We start from the raw sequence: 23,110 nt of genomic DNA, 5'->3' as shown, positions 1-23,110 counted from the left end.
ACAGCATGGTACTGGCACAAAAACAGAGAGGTAGATGTATGGAACAGAATAGAGAACCAAGAGATGAACCCAGCTACTTACCATCATTTGATCTTCAATAAGCCAACTAAAAACATTCAGTGGGGAAAAATTCCCTATTTAAGAAATGGTGCTGGGTGAATTAGCTGGCAACCTGTAGAAGACTGAAACTGGACCCACATCTTTCACCATTAATTAAGATAGACTCTCACTAGATTAAAGATTTGAACTATAAGACATGAAACTATAAAAATACTAGCAGAAAGTACAGGGAAAACTCTTGAAGAAATCGGTCTGTGTGAATATTTTGTAAGAAGGATCCCCCTCCCGAGGCAATTGAAGCCACACCAAAAATACATTACTGGGATCTGATCAAACTATAAAGCTTCTGCACAGCCAAGAACACAGTATGTAAAGCAAGCAGACAGCCCTCAGAATGGGAGAAGATATTTGTGGTTATATCTCTGACAAAGGTTTAATAACCAGAATCCACAGAGAACTCAAACATATTAGCAAGAAAAGAACAAGTGATCCCATCTCAGGGTGGGCAAGGGACTTGAAGAGAAACTTCTCTGAAGAAGACAGGTGCATGACATATAGACACATGAAAAAGTGCTCATCATCCTTAATCATCAGAGAAATGCAAATCAAAACCACTTTGAGATATTGTCTAACTCCAGTAAGATTAGCCCACATCAAAATCCCCAAACCATAGATGTTGGCATGGATGTGGAGAAAAGGGAACACTTCTACACTGCTGGTGGGAATGCAAACTAATATATTCCATTTGGAAAGATGTTTGGAGATCACTTAGGGATCTAAAAATAGACCTGCCATTCCATCCTTCAATTCCTCTATTAGGTATATATCCAGAAGACCAAAAATCACTTTATAACAAAGATATTCGCACCAGAATGTTCATGGCAGCCCAATTCATAATTGCTAAGTCATGGAAGAAGCCCAAGTGCCCATCAACCCATGAATGGATTAATAAATTGTGGCATATATGCACCATGGAATATTATGTATCCTTAAAAAAGAGGGAGACTTTTCCTCTTTCATGTTTGCATGGATGATACTGAAACATATTCTTCTTAGCAAAGTATCTCAAGAATGGAAGAAAAAGTATCCAGTGTACTCAGCCCTACCATGAAACTAATTTATAAGCACCCACAGTTCCAAATGAAAGCTATAACCTAACTATAGCCCAAGATGAAGGGGAAAGAGGAGAGGGAGGGGAAGGGAGGGGAGAGGATGGGTGAAGGGAGGTTAATTGGTGGGACCACACTTACAGTGCATTTTACAAGGGTACATGTTAGATCTACTAAGGGTAGACTATAAATATCTTACAATAAGAATATGCGGTGAAGGCTACGTTAACCAGTTTGATGAAAGTATTTCAAATTGTATATAGAACTAGCACATTGTACCCCATGATTGCATTAATGTATATACACAGCTATGTTTTAATAAAAGAAATATATATCCTACAAAAAAAAATAGCTCTTTCTTTAAAGAGATGATGAACTGCCACCCGTCTTTAAAAGGGATGGGATCAGTCCTAAATAATGTGATGTTTTTGAATTTTAGAGCTCACAGAGATCTCAGAGATGATGGAGACAAGATCAAATGGGTTTAGGAAGCTCACTTCTGATCTTCGTTTTTGGACAGCTTTGCAGGGCAGCTTGGGGTAGGGAACTAAAGATGGAAGAACTTGAACAGGAATCTGTCATTTTCTGTCTATCTGATTTGGGGCAGGATTTACCTCTGTGGTGTCTACCTCAATTTCATTTATAAAATGTAGTCTGTGTATCATGCAAAGTTTAAAAGATGATGCAGTTGCTACTTTGTAATTGGCATTCAGTATTTTGTGTTCTGCTTCTAGAATACAAAAGGGTGATAGAGTGTCAGTATAAGGATCCTGAAAGAGCTTGGGAAATATCACCCCAAAATATGACACTGATAGCCTTGAACTCTGGGCATTTGGGGAGTAGCAGGTGCAGGCAGAGGCTTCTCTTAGCTCCCTTCATCTGTCTCAAGATGAATCCTCAATTACCATGAATCCCCTTCCCAAGAATTTTACCAACCGGAGACTACTAACTCAGATCACAAAAGAGGAGACTAGAGGTTAGCCCCCACTGAGACAAACCATCATCTGTTCTTCTGAAGGCTATTCAGAAGCAACTTTTATTACCAGGGAAACTTTTTTATTTGTGTAACAAGATCGTTTATTCACCATGCATTTCTTCCCCTCGCCCCCCATCACTTGTGTTGCCACCCACCCCAGAAGCTGTGAGCCCCAGTTCCTTTCTGTGTTAGCTTCAACCACCTGACTCTTTTTCTAGTCTCATATTTTGTGAGATTGTTGTGCATTTTCATGTAATTATTTACATAAGTTTTTCCTCTGTCTTACGACAGTTTAATTTGTAGCCCTGCCAAGGAACCTAGCAGGGTGGAGGGCTGCCATTTTTCTTTCCCCTACAGTTCCCTAGGGACAGGATTGCTGCTCTTATTATTCTGTTAATGGCTTAGAAGGAAAATCCTGCAGACTTTAAAAGGGGAATTTCCAAAAGAGAATGATCACAGAAAGACCCTGGAAGAGGCTAGTGGAAGTTCTGAATAGAAGCCAAACTTTGGCATGTGAGCCTGGGAATCCTATCAGCTTTCTGTCTGTGCTGCTGCTGATCCTGGAGACTCCATGCAGGGAAGTGTGGCTGTGCTGTTGGACCACAGGAATAAAAGGGACCTGGTTAGCCAGGAAGAGAGGGTGCAGAAGAGCAGTACTTGGGCAGGGGGGATGCTGGTCTTTGGATTCTGGCTTCGAGGGCCCAGACGAGGTGGGTTTGGTACATATTTGTTGAATAATGACTGGAGATACCCTGGCTCCTTGGTATTTATATTTCTAGAATCAGGACTTGCTTTGGGATTGCCCTGCCAAATTTAATCTGGTGTGGTGGTATCCTGAGGGCTCTCATTTTGTTTATAGTCACCTAGTGAAGTATGTTTAAGGCTCAGACTTGTCCAGACTAGAGGGATCTGGGATGTGGGTGGATAGATTTCATTCTTTCTTTGTACCCAACCTTTCTTCCATCCATCCCTAGGGGATTTGTTTGGGTTGGGTCCTGGTTTAGTTTACCCTCTTACCCAGATCCATACTTGGCTCTGTGTTTATTGTTAAATATGTACTAAATGTTTGTTGAATGAGTGAATTAAAGGCACTAAATGTGTAAAAAGGCGTAAGAAAAGCTAAGAGGTACTGAGGCTGTCCAGATGGGGCACTTGTGGTGAATCCACCAGGGACCAGAGTAAACAGATGGCTCTTCTGTTCAGCCAGGGCCCTGGCTAGTTCACCTAGTCAGTGATTAGGTTTCCTTGATAGGAAATCAATATATGTCTGTTTTAACTCTTAATGTTCTTGGTCTGACTATTCAGAGAAGAAGTTAATCTTTATCTTAGAAACCTTCTTCATAAGCTACCCATCACATCATTAAATGCTTTGTGAACAAGATAATAGTGGTTTATCATTTTAAAAAGATAGTCTAGAAAGAAAGGTGGTAGCTGTGATAGGTGTGTATTTATGTTCTGTCTTTGTGCTTCATATACATAGAAGATGAGGTATACGATCCCATTTTCCATATGAGGTGATGATAAATGGTTCAAGCCTTCAGAGAGAAGAAAGTGGCAGAGACAAGATTGTTAGTCTAAGTTTTATGTTCCTTTGCTTAAACTGTACTGGCTGCACTAATAACCAGCATCCCTTACCGAGCATATATTGTTAGTTAAGCTCTGTGATTAAATCTTTTCTCACGTACCCAGTTGGCTTATTCCATTCCACCCTTTCATGGTTTGCTCAGATGATACCTCTCACTGAGACCTTCTCTGACCACCCAGTTATAAATTTTATTAATGATACCTTCCTTTACTTACCCTTTCTCTGCTTTGTCTCCAGATGCTTCATCCCTGGACTATGTATGTATTTTTCTCATCATGTGTCTTTCCCTACTAGAATGCAAGCCCCAGGAAAACCTGGGTTTATTTCTTGAGGGACTCCCCACTCCCAGCACTGTTGAAAGTATTTCCACATGGCAGGTGCTTGGTGAATATTTGCTGTACAAATTAAGAAACCCCGCAAACAACTCTATGAGGCTTACTGACAAGGAAAACTTTGTAGGAAGAAACTTCTTCTCCAAGGTCACCTCAGTAAGAGGTTTGAGAACCTGATTTTGAATTCAATTACAGTTAGATTGAGGGCTCAGCTATATGTTTTTGAAATTTTGTTCCCTAAGGCAGCAGTCCCCAAACTTTTTGGCACCAGGGACTGGTTTCATGGAAGACAATTTTCTCCACCTCAGATCATCAGGCATTAGACTCTCACAGAATGGCAACCTAGACCCCTCATAAGTGCAGTTTACAGTAGGGTCGGAGCTTTTATGAGAATCTAATGCCAGTGCTTATCTGACAGGAGGTGGAGCTTATGGGGCAATGTGTGCTAAGGGGAGTGGCTATGAACACAGGTAGGTGAAGCTTCACTCACTGCATACCCCTGCTGAGCAGGCCAGACCTGGTCTGTGTATGGCCCAGGGTTGGGGACCACAGCCCTGGGGTGTGGAGGGGCTTACCACTAGACACTGTCACAGAGCAGAAGGGCCCAGAGCACAGGGGCCCCAGCTCTGTCCCTCTTACTCCCTTCTCCAGCAATTCACATTGTTTGGGTACACTGGGGCTTAGCATAAGGGTTGTTATTTGTTTGTTTGTTTGTTTTTAATGATCTGTCACTTTTAAAAAAGGGAAATAGTTACAAACAATTATACTACACCAGAAAAGTCATGCAAAGTGTAATTTAAATTTGAGTTTTTGTTTTTTTTTTATTGAATAGTAACTGTGTACATTAATGCACTTCTGGAGTACAGTGTGGTGTTTTCACTAAATTTGAGGGTTTTTTTTTTAATTGAATGGTAACTATGTACATTAATGCACTTCTGGGGTACAGTGTGGGGTTTTCACACACAATCCAAAACACTTCCATCAAACTGGTTAACATAGCCTTCGTGTCATTTTCTTAGTTATTATTTTAAAACGTTCACATTCTGCTCTTAGAAAGATTCACTTGTACCTTTGTAAGATAAACCTCAGAAGTGATCCCTCCAATCCCCCTCCCTCCACCCATTCCCCCCTCCCCTCTTCCTCCCCCCTTCCCGTATTCTTAGGCTGTTATTAGGTTATAGCTTACATATAAAAGGTATAAATTAGTTTCATAATAGGGGTGTGTACATTGGATACTTTTTCTTCCATTCTTGTGATACATTGCTCAGAAAATTTGAGTTTTTATAACGTAAACATGTTGTGATGGAAGATACTCCTTAAAGTTTGAAAGAGACAAGAAAATATTAAGTATTTTTACTGCAGAAAGAAAATTTGTGATATGTGTTACCTCCTCTAAAAACAAAATTTAGTGACCCTTTTCTGGAAGTTAAATTCCTGAATATAGGGACCATGCAGGATAGCTCCTTATAGCTCCTTATAGATACTGGGGAATGAATGGATGAACTATGACCTCTTCTGAGCATACCTCTAGGAAGAGGTGGGTGAGGGATGAACTCAGCAAACATTTATTGAGGACTTACTAGATACTTGGCATTGTAGGAAAAGAAACAAAGAGCTTATCCCAAGGACATTGTTAAATCACAGGAGACATTTGCGCATACATTAGGTATATCTTGCTAATCTCTTGAAGGTGATGCTGCAAAGGACAGAAATGGTTTCTCTGTGTTCCTTGACTGCATTTATGAGAGGCAGAATGTGTTCTAAGTGGACTGCGGCTCTTGTCCAGTATGGCAGCACCTGCAGTTGTGTCTGAACTCTCTACCTGTCTCTAGAATCCTCATATATGGTGAATGAGTACATGGATTAGTACTGGCATAAATTATGTTGCGTTTTGGGAAAGATTGTTTCTTTTACATGATAGTTTGTATTCATTTAACAAATACTGCTTCACACAAGTTACCTTGTTAAATTTTTACTACAACTTTTGTGATATAAATACAGTTCTTCTACCTGTTTGGGGGATGAAGAAATTGAGACTCCGGCATTAAGTAATTTCCTAGAATTGTACTTAAATTAGATGATAGGCTTGGGATTTTAGCCAAAGAGTAGTCTAATTCTAAAACCCATATTAACCATGTGTTATGTTGCTTTCTTTGCTGCAAATTGTTCTGCATGTTTTTGATTATTTAAAGGAAGATAGTTTATTTTCTCTTGAGAGTCTTACATCAACTGATGTCAGATAAATAATGTCTAAATATTGTAAGTACTATGATGAAAATTTAGCTGCTAAATGAAGAAAAGATGGAGTTTAAATGCTCAGTTGACAGGGTAAAACAGTGGTGGAGGGTGCCTTCTGCACTGTTAGTGCAAGCTTTTAGCTCTAATAAATGGCAAGAATATAACTGGAGCCTTAGGAGGAAGCTCATCGTATTACTAATGTATCATCCTGCAGAATATATACAACAAGTGCTTAGTGGCTCCTTTGTCTTTCCTCCCAGTTTGTCATCATTCCATTATTAATACAACCTGAAGACAGTTGGTTATTATTTGTGTCCTTGTGGAATTTCTATTGGGCTATTGGATTTTGTTTTGTTTTGTTTTGTTTTAAATAAGGACCCCTTAAATAAGAACTTGTAGCTAATTGGTTGAGAAACGCTGCTGATAGGCTGCTGTGTGGAATTCAGTGTAATGTAAGTGCTTCCTTTGTGCTGCACAGAAGTAGAGAATGTTTGGCGTTGTTCTTGGAGCTGGTAAAGCTTTGTTAGTAGTTTCCCTGGAGAATGGAGCAGCTCTGAGACCTGTCTCAAAACTCCCAGACTTCTTTGCCCATATGAAGTTTGACAATAATCAGGATCCTTGGAGTACTGCTCTGCTAGCTGCTTGGGAGAAGAACATGGTGGGCAGGGCAGGAAGAGACCACCCAGCAGCTATCCAGCTCACTAATAATTTGGAATTTGAAATATTTAGCTATCTTGTTTATGTATTATACATAGTCTGTATTCTGTATCCTTGTATATGTTTGGAAGTTAAAATATGAGTGTGTGTCTTCATGAAAGCTGAAATTCCTATACTAAATACAGACCAGCTGATTTCAGGGATCCATCTTGTGCATGAGCCAGTGTGTACGCCTGGCGCTGAGGTAAGCTATCCTGTGTCTACACACTCACACAGTTTATATCATGTGCTTGTCTGGTGCAGAAGCCAGCATATATCTACAGTCTATGTACATGAATTGTACTGTATTCACATTTAAGACTTTTTATATGCATGGTATTTATTTTTACTTTCACAAAAATACAAATTCAAATGTGTAAAACACATTTGTGAGAACATGCAGATATAAAAAAATACAAGTGTAAAAATATATACCTGTACTACTGGGAATGGAATCTTTATATCTCCTACTATCACCATCATATATACATTTAAGGCTTAAAAATTCTGGTTATATGTTTTTTGTTTTGGCAAAACTCCTGACTAGTCCATTTCCTCAACCCTTAATCCCCAATCTTGTAAGGAAATGAATGAGGGGCTGTTACCTTTTCTCCAGGAGGAGTGGGTACTGCCAGCTGGCCTGCTGGAAAGGAGGCCAGCAGGCCCCCAGTGTGGGTTGCTCCTCACTGTAGCCAGACACCAGCTTCTCACAGGCTCTAGTGTCCATACATGGGCAGACACCTTTCACTGAGCAGAGCTTTGGAGAAAAAAATATGGGCTTTTTAATCAAATAGTCAAAGCTTCATGTGTCTAAGTCCTCATTCTAAAGGCTGGAAAGACTGTATCATGAGAAATGAACATTCCATTAAAATGGAAACAGTAAGGCCATTTGACCCCATTTCTAATATCTCAAGGTCACATAGTATTTGGACTTCTAAAAAAGTAGCAGCTGAGATTTCTCTTCCTATCTCCACCCCACCTCCATCTTCCACCTAAAACTGCTGTTCCTGCTAGAAAAATAAAACAGTCTCCTGTCATCTGTGCTGGCAGAGAGTGTACACAGAAACGCATTTCAGAGTGTGTTGCAAAAAGCCTGGTGAGCACCTTAACAACAGGGACCACTCCCATCCTCACTGTGTTCCTCAGCACCTCGACATAGGAGATACCATGGCAATGACCTGAAGGAATTAATTGCTGCTAAGACCAGGAACCCTTGAATTGCCTAAATTAGTGGTTCTTAACCTTCCTAATGCTGCAACCCTTTAATACAGTTCCTGTGGGTCATGACCCACAAGTTGAGAACTGCTGGCCTAAATGCTTTGAAAATCTGGACCCACAAAATAACATGTGGTGTGATAAAATTGGAAACTCACCAAGAATAACAGCTTTATTGTTAATATTAGAAAACTCTGGCCAGGCAAGGATCATGTTGAAATAGTTTTCCATGGGCATCCACATTGAGTGTTTCTTAAATAACATTAGTCCTTTTTTATTACATGCTGTGACATGCATGCTAGTTCTTCTGAAGAGTCATCAGGAAATGCCACCATCACATCCACTAATACCCTTGCCAGGCCAAACTCTGTAGCACCAAACTCTAGAGGGAGGTGTTAGCAATGAGTCCTGTGGCCAAACAGCAATAAGAGCCGACAGGCTCCATTTCTTCTGTTTGTAATCTGCCCTGTCATCAGATGGGATGAGAAGACCTTCCCAAATCCAACTGGGACTGAGAGCGTGATATTAGATGCAGCTTGGCAAGGGAACACACAGAATAGTTCAGAGGAGGATATAATAAAATTGTTGTGGTTCAGGCAAATATCCTCATTCCTCTGGTTTGGAACCCACATGGGAAACATTGCTTTTTGTTGTTGTTTCTAGCAAGTCTTGATAGCAAGTGTTGTATTTCCCACTAGCATCCAACATTTCCACCTCATGTAAGTTGTATGTGTGTATGTGTTGCTACTGGCTTGAAAATTTTTTCCCAATTATTTAAAAAGAAACAAAATCTTGTACCTCTGAATCAACAGTTGTAGCTATATGCCTGCATTGTAGATGTTCCTAGATCATCTTTGGGCTTGCTTTGTCACCTGTCACATATCTTAAAGCCTAGAAGTGACATTGGCACATTGGTTCACAGCTAGGACTGGAGGGAAGAGTCTCCACCTTCTAGTGCTAACAGGCTGCACTCAAGACTTGGGTAGTAGGATGTTCAAGAAATCACAGTTCTTAAGATACTTCCTCAAGCTGTGCTGTCTTTCTTTCCTTAATTTTAAAGAAATCTACATGTGGACCTTTGTGACTCCTGATACAGAAATACAAAGACTCTGACTCGTGCTTGTCTTTTTGTCGTGGGGACTAAAGGTGCCCAAAATTGTGCTTTGCTGACAGTGATACTGAGAAGCCCCAAAGTGGCACTGTGCTGTTTTCGCTGGAAAGACAACTCAAGATAATACTATATTAAAGGGGGAAAAATTTTAGAGAGAACATCATGTGTCTTGAGATGATCCTCTCAGGACTTGAATTTACTAAGTACCCGGCCATTTGCAAGTAAGGAAGGATTCAGTGGTTTCTTCGTCCTCCAATCCTGGAGAGGTCTGACTCCTCCAGCCCCAGGTGTGCCAGCCTCTCCTTTTTTCCCATTGCTTTCCACCCAGCTTCCCCATCCCTACCACATAGGTGACACTTGTTGGCAAGCATGTGGCTGATGTGCTCTCAGAGGGCCCTGAGAAACATGAAGTGCCCCATCGGTCAGCCTCCCTCAGGAAGCTGTTTCGGGTCCTGCCCTCCATTTGTGCAGCGTTGCAAGGCTGTGGCCCAGGGCACAAGTTAGTCTGTGATGAGTGATTCTGGGCATGGGGTGTCAGGCTTCAGAGCCCTCCCAACCTGCCTGTTCCCAGAGCTCCAGTGGCCTCCTGTTTAATGTGCACGATTCTGTGTTATAGGCAGTGTTTATCTGTGTTATACACAGATACTTGTGCTGTGAATAAGAGCATCACTTTGTGAAAGTAAAGGCACTGATTTGCTTTCCTTTTCCTCACTTGAGTGTCTTTCATAGTCCACCAGAGAATTCCTAAGTTCACAACCCATGGTGTTTCCCGCCTTTCCTCTGTGATTAATACCCTATACAAAATTATCTCAGAAAGTGTGAAGTCAGATGTTAGAGGTTGGTCTGTATGCTGTGGGTCTCCTCTCCTTCCCTGTTCTTACCTCTTGATTCTGAGGTCAAGAAGAGGCTGAACTTCTCCTTGTGAAGGACAAACTCTCTTGAGGCCACATGCATCTTACTTCAGATTTAAAGGCATCTCAGGCCTGGGGCTCCTTTTCCAGAGTGCAGTGGGGAGGCCTGGGCTACAGCGCCCTTCCTAGCACCTCTTCTGTTATGATCTGGTGATCTGGTTGTTAAGGGCAGAGTGGGCTGAAACACAGGACAGGAGCCCAGAGCTGATAATGGTCTCCTGGAACAAAGCAAAAACTGCCACCCTGTTATATAATCTTTAAAACAAATGTGGGCTTTTTGTAAAGAGAAAAGCTCTGGTCTCAGCTGTTTTCTAGGGGTCTGACTCCTCCAGCCCCAGGTGTGCCAGCCTCTCCTGTTTTTCCCATTGCTTTCCACCCAGCTCCCCCTCCCCTACCACATAAGGTCGGGGAGTATGACCCTGGAACCCAGACAGCCTTGCGCATGAATCTTCTGGTCCCCCTGAAGACTATCTGTCAGCAGCTGGCTGCTCCAGTTTGATGGGCTGTTCCCAAACACCAGTCAACCTGGTAGCCTCCCTGAGAGTTCAGACTGGGTAAACTGCTGTGGCCTCAGCCTAGCTCACACCAACCTCAAACTCCTGGGCTGAGCTCCAGCGATCCTCCCACCTCAGCTTCATGAGTAGCTGGGACTATGAGGTGCTGCCACCATGACCAGCTAATTGTTCTATTTTTAGTAGAGATAGGGTCTTGCTCTTGCTCAGGCTGAGCTCAAGTGATCCTCCTGTCTTGGCCTCCCAGAATGTTGTGGTTACATGTGTAACCATCACACCTGGCCAGTGTATGGCATCTTGTTAGAGGATCTGGAGTTGAAATAGCTGGAGTTGCTCCAGAGCAGCTGATGGGACCCAGAAGCAGACCCGGGTAGAACGTAGGCAGGCCCTGAGGTCTCTGACTGGCCTAAACAGATACGAGCAGTATTCACTCGTACCTGCCCGCTTCTAGACTTAGAAGCACATTTTTCAATATGGCAAATGCAAACATCATGTGAGGGCAAATGCATGGTAATTAGTACCTTTAAGTTTCTTATACATGCTCAGCACTATATTAAATAAAAGAGCATAATGCAATGGTTGAAGAGAATGGATTTGATCTAATTACTCTGTTTATTGGCTGGATGACTTTGTACAAATTAATCCAGTGGAATCATTTGTAAAAATAGCATAGAACAATTACCAAGGGCTGTTGTGAGGATTAAAAGACATCAGCTAAAGAAGCACTTTGCACGGGACCCAGAGTGAGTAATCAGTGCTGTTGTTACATGATTGGTTAGTTAGGGGTCAACAGTGTGAAGCAGATGGTGAATCTGAGGGAGTTTCCAGAAAGCAGGGCCTGAGAAGACTTCAGGGAGGTTGAAATTGGGCTGGAACTGAAACAATGAGCAGAATTTAGATAATTTGATCTGGGGGAGTTCACATTTTTCTTCAATTTAAGGGTACTTGTAGCAGAAAGAGAACTGAATTATAATCCCAAGCTCAATTCTCTTTCTGCTACAAGCACCCTCAAATTTCTCTGTTATCTGCTCTTACACAGCATGAGCTCTGGCAAGCCATGGCTTGCTTGTGACTCTGGATTCCCCAGATTATTATCAGGCACAAACAAGGCAGCTGGTGAAATGCTGTGAGAGTGGGGAAGCACAGCACAGGGTAAAGGCTTCACTAGATGATCAGGAAAAGACCCCAGAGAAACCCTGAGCTGCCCAGCCTGTCCATCTGCCCTGCAGAACACAGCGCCCCAAAAGAGGCACTGCCAACCGAGACTTCTCAGCCTTTTCCAAGTGCAAGAAAGCTTTTTAGATTCTCCATTCAGAGGTCCTGAGCCAATAGGCTAAATTTCCCAAACAGTGTTAACAGCTATAATTATGGTAAACAATAGCCAGCACTTATTTGGCTATATAATACATTAGGCATCCACTGAATACCTTACAAACCTTAACCCGACAGTTCTCAGACAACATCACAAAGCAGCTATTATTACCATACTTGATTTAGAGGTGATGAAATTGAGGCTTAGGGAGGTAACTCACCTGGTCTCCTGTAGCTAGTAAAGAACTGTAGCTCTCACCTGGTCTGCTGTAGCTATGACAGAGCTGGGCTGAACTCAGACTCGACTCTAGCTCTTTGTGCTATTTTGCTGTTAATCTAAGAAAAAACATCTCCCCAGACCTTGTGCCAGGGTTCCCTGCAGAATTAGCCATTGAGTATGGGATACGTGACTAGAACAGTTGGTGACAGGTCCTCTGTCCCTTTACTTGTAGGTCTGTTGGACACCTTAGATTCCAGTGGGGTTTGATGATGAAAATGATCCTGTGCATGTATACTAGGCTTTTTATATTCACTTCCATTTGAAAATCACGACAAGCCCTTTAAGGGGTAGCATTCCTATTTGATTCACCAAGAGCTAATGCTAAGGAGAGTCAAAGAACTTGACCAAATTCCCAGCTAATAATCGAGATCTATGTTTCTCTGAAATATTACAACTGTTGCTGGTAAAACCAGTAAGGACTTAGTGCATTTTTTACATCTCACAGTGTATGCCATGAAACATCAAGAATGTTTTCTGTGAAAACTTTGGAATGCATTGGTGTGGGGGTATTCAGAGATGTTAAGTATTTGTGCTTAAAATTATTTCTGTGTCATTTACATTTAAGTAATCCCTGAAACTCATTGGAAAACAAAATGAAAGGTTCATCCTAGAGGACTAAGGCTGAAGGTGAAGGAAAGGAGGATGGCTATTAAATTCTTATCTAGGCACAAAGGTTTTTGAATGTCAAATGTTAAACTCTTCTACATTCAATTGGAGTTTTTGCTATGAATCTTCAGTCTCCCTAGGGTACATTTCCTGTCTGTGCCTGTCAGCTTCATGGTTATGTATTTTAAATAGAGCTTTTCCTCACACTCAAAACTCCTTCCAGCCTTTCCTTTTAGGAGACAGACATAAATAAAGTGTGTACTATGCCTTTGTAGCTGGCTTTGTTTTCTTTCACCTTTTCCTGACCATGCATCCACCCCACCCCAGTTTTCAGAAAAGTAAGGCGAAAAAAGCTCTAAGGAGAGGTCTCTGGGGAAGTGTGCACATGACAAAAATGTTTGTGGGAAAATTAGGGGAAAAGAAATTCAGCAAGAGAAATTCCTTGATGTTATGATGAAACGTTGTCACTGGAGATGATGACACATTGGAGTTGGTTCCCATGGGGACCAGTTGCTACCTACTGATCATTTGACCCATGGCTGGTTGTTGGGCCCAAGAATTGACCCACAGATGACAAGACTGTTTTAGTCCCCTTATCTCATCAACATTCAAGAACCCCGTAGGGGTTGAATGGAAAAGAATAAAGAAAGATAAGAGATGAAGGCTGAGCTACTAAAAGAAAAATGTTTTTAATTATACTGTGGAGGATCGTGGGTCCACCTGTAGATTTTTGCTAAGATGTGCTTTGTTTTCTTGTGTCTGCAGGAAACTGGGTACAGATTCAGAATCTGTCTGCCTTTAAGAAGGTCCTGTATTGGTTACCTGGTCCTCTTCATTTTAATGGACACATTTAGGACTTAACCTCTCTGTGGTATGCTTGGTTGGCATGCTCAGAGTGATCGCTTTTAGAGGGAAAAAAAGATACCCTGCAGTGAAGCATGAGGTTTCCATGAATGGCAGCCAAGGTCCTGTCACAAGTGCTCCTGGCTGCAACCAGTAGGGGAGTGAGAGTGCCCCCTGGAGTCAAGAGACTTTTAGTTCCATTTGCCTGGGTCTCGTCACTTGTAAAATGGAAATTAGTTTCCTGTCACTACCCTGTGATGACAAATAAGTAAGGTGAAAATTTTGAGGAAAATACTGAATTCTTAAATGTACTTCCTGAAGAAGAATAATACTTGCACTCCGTTGTCTTTCCAGAGCACACCTTGAGTAATTAGACTCATTTAAATAGCTTGATGTAGCCTAAAGTCACCATAGTCAGTTAATGTCAGGTAGGCGTTGGGATTTTTTGAGAATTCACTATATCAAATTTGAGAATCCAGTGTCTTGTATATTAGCAGTAGGATCCAACAATTCTAAACCTCCTACGAGTATTTGATTTTCATAGGAATTATGAAGACTTAACTGAAATCATATTAATTTTAAAAAATCAAATTATTTCAAAAAGTAATGATACTGCGCATGGGTTATGGTATCTTACCAAAAATTTCACAGCATTTTAAAAAATGGATTTATAACAAATGGGAGGAGGGGCTTGATCTCCACATCACCAGGAGCAGCAGAGCCGCAGGATCCCAGGTCTGGACCCGGCACACCACCTGCTGGCTCTGGGACCTTGAGTCATATTTCACCCATGAGCAGTGGACATACGTTCCTTGCAGGGTTCTTCAAAGGTTAAGTCCTCTGAATCCTTTGTGAGGGTTAACTAAGTGTACACACAGGACGAGCTTAAAACAGTGATTGGTTGGTTCATCGTCAGCGCTTAGGAAATGTTGGCCATTTTTATTTCTTTTTGAGGCCAAATAGGATGTACCCAGGCAAAAGATTGAGGACTTTCTGACCTGTGATGTGACTTCAAGTGGAGGGAGCTTGCACAACAGACCTTTTATCAAGTCATGGGTGCCTGGTGAGGAAGAATGCAGCCCCACCAGGGGAACAAAGACAACTGCTTCCCCCATCACCTACAAGCCCCTCTCCCACCCACCACCTCTGCTGACCCCTCCCCTACCTGACCCTTAAGACGCTGCCCCTTGGTTTTTATTTTGTTTTTTTTTTTGAGACAGTCTCAAGCTATCCCCCTGGGTAGAGTGCCATGGCATCACATTCACAGCAACCTCCAACTCCTGGGCTCAAGTGAGTCTCCTGCCTCAGCCTCCCAAGTAGCTGGGACCACAGGCGCCCACCACGACGCCCAGCCATTTTTTGGTTGCAGCCATCATTGTTGTTTGGCGGGCCCGGGCTGGGGATTCGAACCCGCCGCCTTAGGTGTATGTGGCTGGCGCCTTAGCCGCTTGAGCCACAGGCGCCGAGCCCAAGACGCTGCCCCTTGTGAGGCCGTTAACAGGGACCCAACCTGGGTGATGTGTCCCTATGATATTTCCAGCCACCCTCACGCAGCTTTATATTTGTTTGCTTTGTCGCAGCCAGTAAGCACTCTGATCTGAAAAAGTGAGCAGCTCTCTAACTTACTTCATGGCTTTAGGGTAGTCATTTAACCTCCCTGAGATAAAATGGAACACCCTGTAGGGGGCGGGTGCCTAATATATGGAGAGTGCTTCTGTTAACTATGAACATTTTCTGAAAACCCCTGAAATCTCTTCATAGCAAGTTTACAGTCCTCAGGCAATATATGGATGCTTTCCGTGGTGTAGACGCAGCACCCGCACCTGAGCGGCTGTTTTGCTGCAACAAGCGTAGCACAGGATGTAATTCAGCCTGTCCTGGTATCCCCATCACCAGTGGCTGCGTCACAAATTACGGGACATGCGGTGGCATGAACAGCGGTGCTTCCTGCCTGCAGCTTCTGCAGGTCAGGATTTGAGCAGGTTTCCAGAGTCTTCGATGTCTGGGGCTGCTATGAGGGCAGGGACATCTGGGGGCCTCTTGACTCATGCCTAGAACTTGGGCTGAGATAACGGAAAGATATGCCAGGAGGGCACTGCCAACTGGACACTCACCATATCCTCTCCACGTGTGTTTTGTTTTGTTTTGGACCAAGTCTCACTCTGTTGCCCTGGGACTAGAATTCAGGGTCACAATCCCCCTAGCTCACCCCTAACTTCAAACTCCTGCCTCAGCCTCTCAAGTAGCTGAGACTACAGGTGTCCACCGTAAGGCCTGGCTAGTTTTTCTATTTTTAGTAGAGTCGGAGTCTCCCTCTTGTTCAATCTGGTCTTAAATTCCTGAGCTCAAGGGGTCCTCCCATCTCCTGGTTCTCTCAGAGTGCTGGGATCACAGGTATGAGCCATCAGCCAGCCTCTATGTGTGCCTTATACATAAGGGGAGCAAGTGGCCACCAAGAGGGGCAGTGGGAGCTGATGACCTCTTATGACCTGGCCTTGGCAGTTACGTAGTCTCACTTTCTCTATTCTGGTAGATGCCCTCAGGAGCCTACCCACAGTCAAGCAGTTAGGTGCAGGCTAGTGTAGACTCCCACCTCTCAAATGGGGAGCCATGTCAAACAATTGCGTGCAATTTATTATAGAACACCCACAGTGGGCTTGCATGTCAGTGTTGGGATATGTTAGAGCCCTTGACTTCTGCATATAATAAAGCAGCCATAAGCAGTGTGAAAAAATGACTGCACGCCAATAAATCCTATGGACGCTGAAGTCAGAATTTCATTTAATCATTAAGTATCACAAAATAGTCTTTTTTTTTTTTTTTTTGAGACAGAGTCTTAAGCTGTCACCCTTGGCAGAGTGCTGTGCCATCATAGCTCATAGTAACCTCCAACTCTTGAGCTCAATAGATCCTCTTGCCTTAGTTTTTCTATTTTTAGTAGAGACAGGGTCTCACTTTTGCTCAGGCTGGTGGAGAACTCATGAGCTCAAGCAATCCACCTGCTTCTGCTTCCCAGAGTGCTGGGATTACACGTGTAAGCCACCATGCCTGGCCTACAAAATAGTCTTTTTAAAAAACTTTGAAAGGTTAGAACTGTTCTTAGCTCATGGCCTATATAGAAGCAGGCAGTGGGCTGGATTAGAGTGTCTGTGACTAGCTCAGTGTTTCTGTAACTGTGCAGAGGAGACCTTTGAGTATTTCTCACAGGAAGCTAAACATTAAGTGTGTGAGAAAGAGACAAGTGACTTTAAATTTCATTTTCATTTTAAGGTGAATTTGTAAGGTATTATTTGTAATACATATTCAGTTCCTTTAATTGTGTAAATCTTAATGTTCATCAAGTTACAGAAGACTTGTTTAGAAGGGAAATGAAGGACTGGCTATGTTGTTGATGTCCTAGCTGAAGACTTAGTAATACATATTCTATCAGAAGTCAGAACTTGAAAAGATAGAACTTTCTTCTTGATGGAGTTTCCAGAAATGCATCATGTCATGTTAATTTATTTTTAAAATAATTACTCTATATTTTAAAAAAGGTTGTTGATTATTAGAATAAAAGATAAGATAGATAACCCTCAGAGTGAATTTTTTTTTACCTTCATTAATTTTGTGTGTGTCTACGATGCCAGGCAGTGTACTAGATGCCTAAAAACAGATGAACATGAACTCGTGCAGTAACTGCCCTTTCAGAGCACGAAACATGGTGGGATGAGCAGACAGTAGTGAGTGCAGCATCATCTGTATGCAGGGCATTCCAGGCCAAACCTGCTGCTCTCATGTCCCTAACTGCCCATTGAATTGAAAGTCAGGAAGAGAGGACCAGTAGATGAGTGTGAGCTGCTGTTCAAACCCGTCATGTCTGGTAATGAGCAAAGGGTCCTATCTCCATGTTTGCACCACACACGATGGTCTCTGTTACATTACTTTGGGGAAAGAAAAACAAAAAATAAAATAAAGATTTGTAAATGTTGAGATTTACCAGATTTTTCCCCCAAATAAAATTTTAGATGGGTGGAGAATTAAATAGAATAGATTGGGACCTATTGGCTGAATTACTAATTGGGATAATTATATTTGATCATTCTCTAAATCATGGGTTCTCAATTGGGATACTATTGTCACCTTGGAAAGGACGGATTCTTGGTTATGGGAAGCTGTCCTGTGGGTGGTGGGATGTGTAACAGCATCCCTGGCCTCTGCCCTTCTACTTTGTAGCACTCTCTACCAAGTTGCAGTAACTAAAATTTTCTCCAAACCTTGCCCAATGTTCCCTGGGGGGCAAAACTACCAGCCATTTTACTACAATGAAGAAAAGCTATATATTTATTTTAGTAATAAGAACTGTAGTTCAGGGAGAATTATAAATAGACTTATTAAATTTTCCAGACCCATAATTCCTCTTTGTTGAAGTGAGTTTCGACAACCCAGTATCAAATTAAACATTCATTCTTTTTTATGTCTGGAAAATTTTCTAAACTTTGTAGCTTGTGCCATTCTTAGCAAGGCAGAGTAAGACCCTCAGTCATTTAATTGAGACTCTGAAAGTTCCCGAATATCATTGGAACAAAATCAAGATTTAAAATTGGTTTGAAAATGACAAATGAAGATACTCTGATTTGACTCCATGCCCTCAGCCTGGAAGCTATTGGATTGTGTGAAACTCATAACCCAAAGGAGATGATTAGTTTCCTCTAGTGTGCTGATAATGAATAGCCCCACAAAACCAATTAGCTATAATTCTATCAGTCATTTCATTTGGGTAGCATTTTAAGGGGAAGAAAAACAGCACTGTTTTCCTTGGAGATCTGTGATTAAACTGTGGCATTTGATGGGAACAAGGGAAGAAGCAATATGTTCATCAGTCTGCTTCCATTAGTCTCACATGAAAATAAATCATGATGATGTCTGTTCACAGCAGTCAAGAAAGACATTTGTCCACCTCAAAGATTCAGAAGACCAAAGGGAAGTCTATTTCTGCCTATACCTTCTGTTTAATGTGGATGTCTGCGTGTGTGATGGGGGGGGAGGGCACGTCTGCACCTGGCAGGGTAAGTAGTGCCCCTGGGAGGTGCAGTAGGGGAATTCCCAGGCTATTTCCCCTCCTTGGTGTATCTCCTCTCTTAAAAATCTGTATGAATCCAGAACTCAAGTGGTAAACTGTTGTTGTTGCTCTGTAACAATTAATGCCTACCTTCGTGCTGTTGATGATGTCAGTAGTCCCTGGCATTTTACGGATAGGTACGATTCCCTTTGAACTGGAACACATGAGGTTCACAATGTGTCATCATCTTTTGTAAGTCAGAAGGTAAAATTTTATTGTTGTCTGGGTATCTTTCTGTGACTCCAAAGCGTTGTGCAATTTTTACCCCAACCCACACAGTGGAATAAGATTTGGATGTGTGTTGTTTACCTGAAATTTAATTTGTAAAGCTTGTGATACAAAAGATTTAGTTTATTAGAAAAAGTACAGTGGGTAATTGTCTTGGCTTTTCTATTTATTTTGCTCACTGTTATCCCACAGCTAGCCAAAAAAATCCGAGAGAAATTCAACCGGTACTTGGATGTGGTCAATCGGAACAAGCAAGTTGTAGAAGCATCCTACACGGCTCACCTCACCTCCCCCCTCACAGCCACCCAGGACTGCTGCACTATCCCGCCTTCCATGATGGAGTAAGACTTTATGATTTTTGTCATTGTTGTTTAAGCCAGAAATTGAATTGCTTGTACTTCCTGTTTCATATTTAAAACACTTATATTTGTTTATTGTAAAATGTGTAGCTTATTTCCTATTACTTAAGATGACACCTTTGTCTTTACAGAGAAAAATAATTTTTAAAGAAACGTGACTCAACGTGCTATAGCCAGGAAATTCCTGGACCTTCCCTCCTCACCTTTTTGTCATGTTGGAATTCAGGGTCAGGCATATCAACCGTTGCAGAGTCTAACATTTTGTAACCAGTCAGCTATTAACCTGTGTAACTTGCTTAATTTAAGGGAATGCGTCTGTCTTCAGATGATTAACCAAAAAAAAAAAAAAGTCCCATTTCTTACCTTAGTAGCTACTATCTATAAAACTCCTCAGGGAAATAAGATTACAGATAATATTGAAGCAAGATTAGTACCTGTCTGTAGAGCAGCGATTCTCAACTGCAACCCACAGGAACCGTATTAAAGGGCCATAGCATTAGGAAAGTTGAGAACCACTGGTGTAGAGGGTGTTTTTATTTATTGACCTGGTAATATTAATATCTGGAGGGTTACAGGCCCTATGATACTGGAAATTATAGTGGAATGAATATTTTTCTAGAGATACAAATAATTTTAAGTTTGACTTGGCCTCTAATTAGCTATAGGTGCCTTAATCAAGGTACTTTTTTTTTTCTTTGAGACCGAGTCTCACTCTTTTACTCTGGGCAGACTCCTGTGGTGTCATCATAGCTCACAGAAACCTCAGACTCTTGGGCTCAAGGGACTGTCTTGCCTCTGCCTCCCAAGTAGCAGGGATTATAGGTGTGAGCTACGATACCTGGCTAATTTTTTCTATTTTTGGTAGAGATAGGGTCTCATTCTTGCTCAGGCTGGTCTTGAACTCCTAAGCTCAGGGATCCACTGCCTCAGACTCTCAGAGTGCTGAGATTACAGGCGTGAGCCACCACACCTTACCCAAATTACTTAATTTTTATGCTTAGTTTTCTGTCAATCAATGTGGATAATAATCTTTATCATACCAATTTTGTAGCGCTATTTAGAAGAATAAGTAGGCTTGGTGCCCATAGCACAGAGGTTATGGCGTCAGCCACATACCTCCAGGCTGGTGGGTTGGAACCTGGCCTGGGCCAGCTAAATAACAATGACAACTGCAAGACAAAAATTGAGTGTGGACGCTCAAAAAAAAAAAAAAAAAAAGAAGTAAAAGATGTTACACATGCTTTTAAAAACATGTGTATATAAATGCAAATTAGTATGTATTTTTCCTCTTTTTTTTCTTTTGAGACAGAGTCTCACTTTTTGCCCTGGGTAGAGTGCTATGGCATCATAGCTCACAACAACCTCAAACTCCTGGGCTTGAGCAATTTTCTTGCCTCCCCTTCCTAAGTAGCTGGGACTACAGGCACCTGCCACAACGCCCAGTTATTTTTAGAGACAAGGTATTGCCGTTGCTTAGGCTGGTCTCAAACCTGTGAACTCAAGCAATCCACCCACCTTGACCTTCAAGAGTGCTGGGATACAGGTGTGAGCCACCCTGCCCAACCCAATATTTTTCCTCTTTTTAAATGATAAGTGCTCTTTAGGCTAGGAGAAGAATGGATGTAATGCAGGGTTTTGGTGATTTTATGATCTTTTGTTCCCATGGGCAAGTTTTTACTTATGGTTTCTTGGTGGGCTTTGGTGGTCCCAGGGCACCCTGAAGTCATTTTATTTTTCCATTTAATGTTAAGATGAGCCTTTCTCAGACTCACCCTGTGTGCAGGCTGAAGAAGCTTCTCTGAGCTAAATGGAAAGTCTGCACGATTTGGAGCGAGCCTGTCTGACACTCGTGTGATCCTGTATATTCTGATGTCTTTGAGCTGTCCTATCTACTATTGTTAATACCCTGCAGGGTATCATAAGCATTTATCGTAAGCAAAATCAAATGTGAAAATATTTTGTAAACTGTAACGTTCTAAATAGATATTAGCCATAATATTTACATATGTCCAAGTCAGCATGAGCATTACATTTTTTGTTTGTTAAGTTAATCAAATGTTTGATTTGATTTTTGTAGTTACCAATACAGTAACTTAATGCTTTTGACAAAGTTATCACTTATCTAAAAGTGAAATGGGGGTTCAGTTCAGTTTTGAGCCCCAGTAAAATTAATTTTCAATACAGGGGGGAAAAATGGTATAGTAAGGAAAGGGTTCCTAGAACTAGAGTTATGCTTTTTTTCTCCCTAGGGACAGACATGTGACAGTGTCTGGACTATTTTCAGGTGTCACAAATGGAAATAGGGGCAGAGGGGAAGAGGCTGCTGGCACCAGTGGGCAGAGCCCAGGAAAGCCACAACAGCCCCTCAGAAGAACAAATTGCCTGGCCCCAAATGATGGGAGTGCCCAGGTTGAGAAGCTCTGTGTTAAAAGAAAGGTTGTCTTCATAAAGTCCCAAAAACTAGTACCCTGGGAAGAAAGGAGGAATACAGAACTTGGACTGGCTGGTTTCCACTGGGAATCTGCCCCATTACTTGTCCACCTGATGAATTTCTATTGCTGTTGCAAGGAATACCTTCCAATGACCTCTTTCTTCTTATTTCCTTGTGCCCTGGAAAAATCTATTGCTCCCTCATCTTTTTCCTGAGGTAGTTTTTATGTAGTGCAGGACTCGGTGTGTCACCCTGTGTGTGAGTCTTCCTCCCACCTGGCAATTATGTTTATGTTTAATTAACTATTTGCTAATATCTGAATTGATTTGAATACATATAGCCTCCCAACTGTTATGGACAGAACCCTGTGGCTGGCAACTACATTTATGTCTAATTAACTATTTGTTGATATCTGAATTGATTTAAATACGTGGATAATAAAGGGATGTCTACTCTCAAGAAATGTGTATTAGGAATGAGGTGGCAAATACTCAGTATAATTGGCATTATTAATAGGATAAAAGTGTGGTCCCTCAGAGCAGTGGACCATGTAATAATGGAGGGATTATATCAGAAATAATTTTATGAACTTTGCAAATGTACATCTTACTTGATTTGGCCATTTGGAGGAACATCACAAGAAAATACCCAGACATGTTGTTTATAAAGATTAACATGTAAAGAATGTTATTATAGTGGCTTTTGGAATAGAGAAAATTATATTGTAAATTTCTCACAATAGGGGATTAGTCAGGGAAGTTGCTATAGAAGCTGACTGTGAAAATGCCCCCTCCCCCCAACACACACACAGTGGGAGGATATACATGTAAATGCTTGGGGTGGAGACAGTGGTTTTCATTTTGAATATGCTGAGATGAGGATTCAGGTCAGGTAGCAATAGGCCATCTCACCTGGCAAAGCCCAGTGGTCAAACTTTTTGTCAAAACATAAAATATGGTTGTTGAACAGCTAAAAGGCCTTTCCTGCACTCCTCAAAGGGTGCAGGCTGAGCAGAAGAGCAGTGTTAGAACATTTTAGTGCAGAAGACGCAGCCTCCCCTCCTCACCAAGCTACTCTGCAGAGCCAAGAACTGCTAGCTGGGTAAATCTTGTAAAACCTGGGCAGTTCTGAGGATAAAGCTGAACAATTAGAAGATACGAACAAGATAAAACCTCTGGTGACAGAGATTCTGCAACAGCTATTCAC

General features: G+C 41.8%; 1 protein-coding gene across 2 annotated transcripts in view; it reads left to right on the top strand.

Annotated features, from left to right (window-relative positions):
- Positions 1–23,110, top strand: part of CACHD1 (cache domain containing 1) — a 219,910-nt gene that overhangs the window by 99,784 nt on the left and 97,016 nt on the right. For both annotated transcript variants that reach the window (XM_003784248.3, XM_012801646.1), the window contains one exon: positions 19,307–19,455. In XM_003784248.3, the coding sequence (XP_003784296.1) occupies positions 19,307–19,455 (149 nt within the window). The remainder of the gene's footprint in view (positions 1–19,306; positions 19,456–23,110) is intronic.

This window comes from Otolemur garnettii, unplaced genomic scaffold (genome assembly GCF_000181295.1).
Source record: "Otolemur garnettii isolate 467f Iridium unplaced genomic scaffold, OtoGar3 scaffold00010, whole genome shotgun sequence".
In the NCBI taxonomy this organism is placed as follows: Eukaryota; Metazoa; Chordata; class Mammalia; order Primates; family Galagidae; genus Otolemur; species Otolemur garnettii.
Note: the sequence above shows the minus strand (reverse complement) of the source record. Positions and strands in the feature narration are given on the sequence as shown.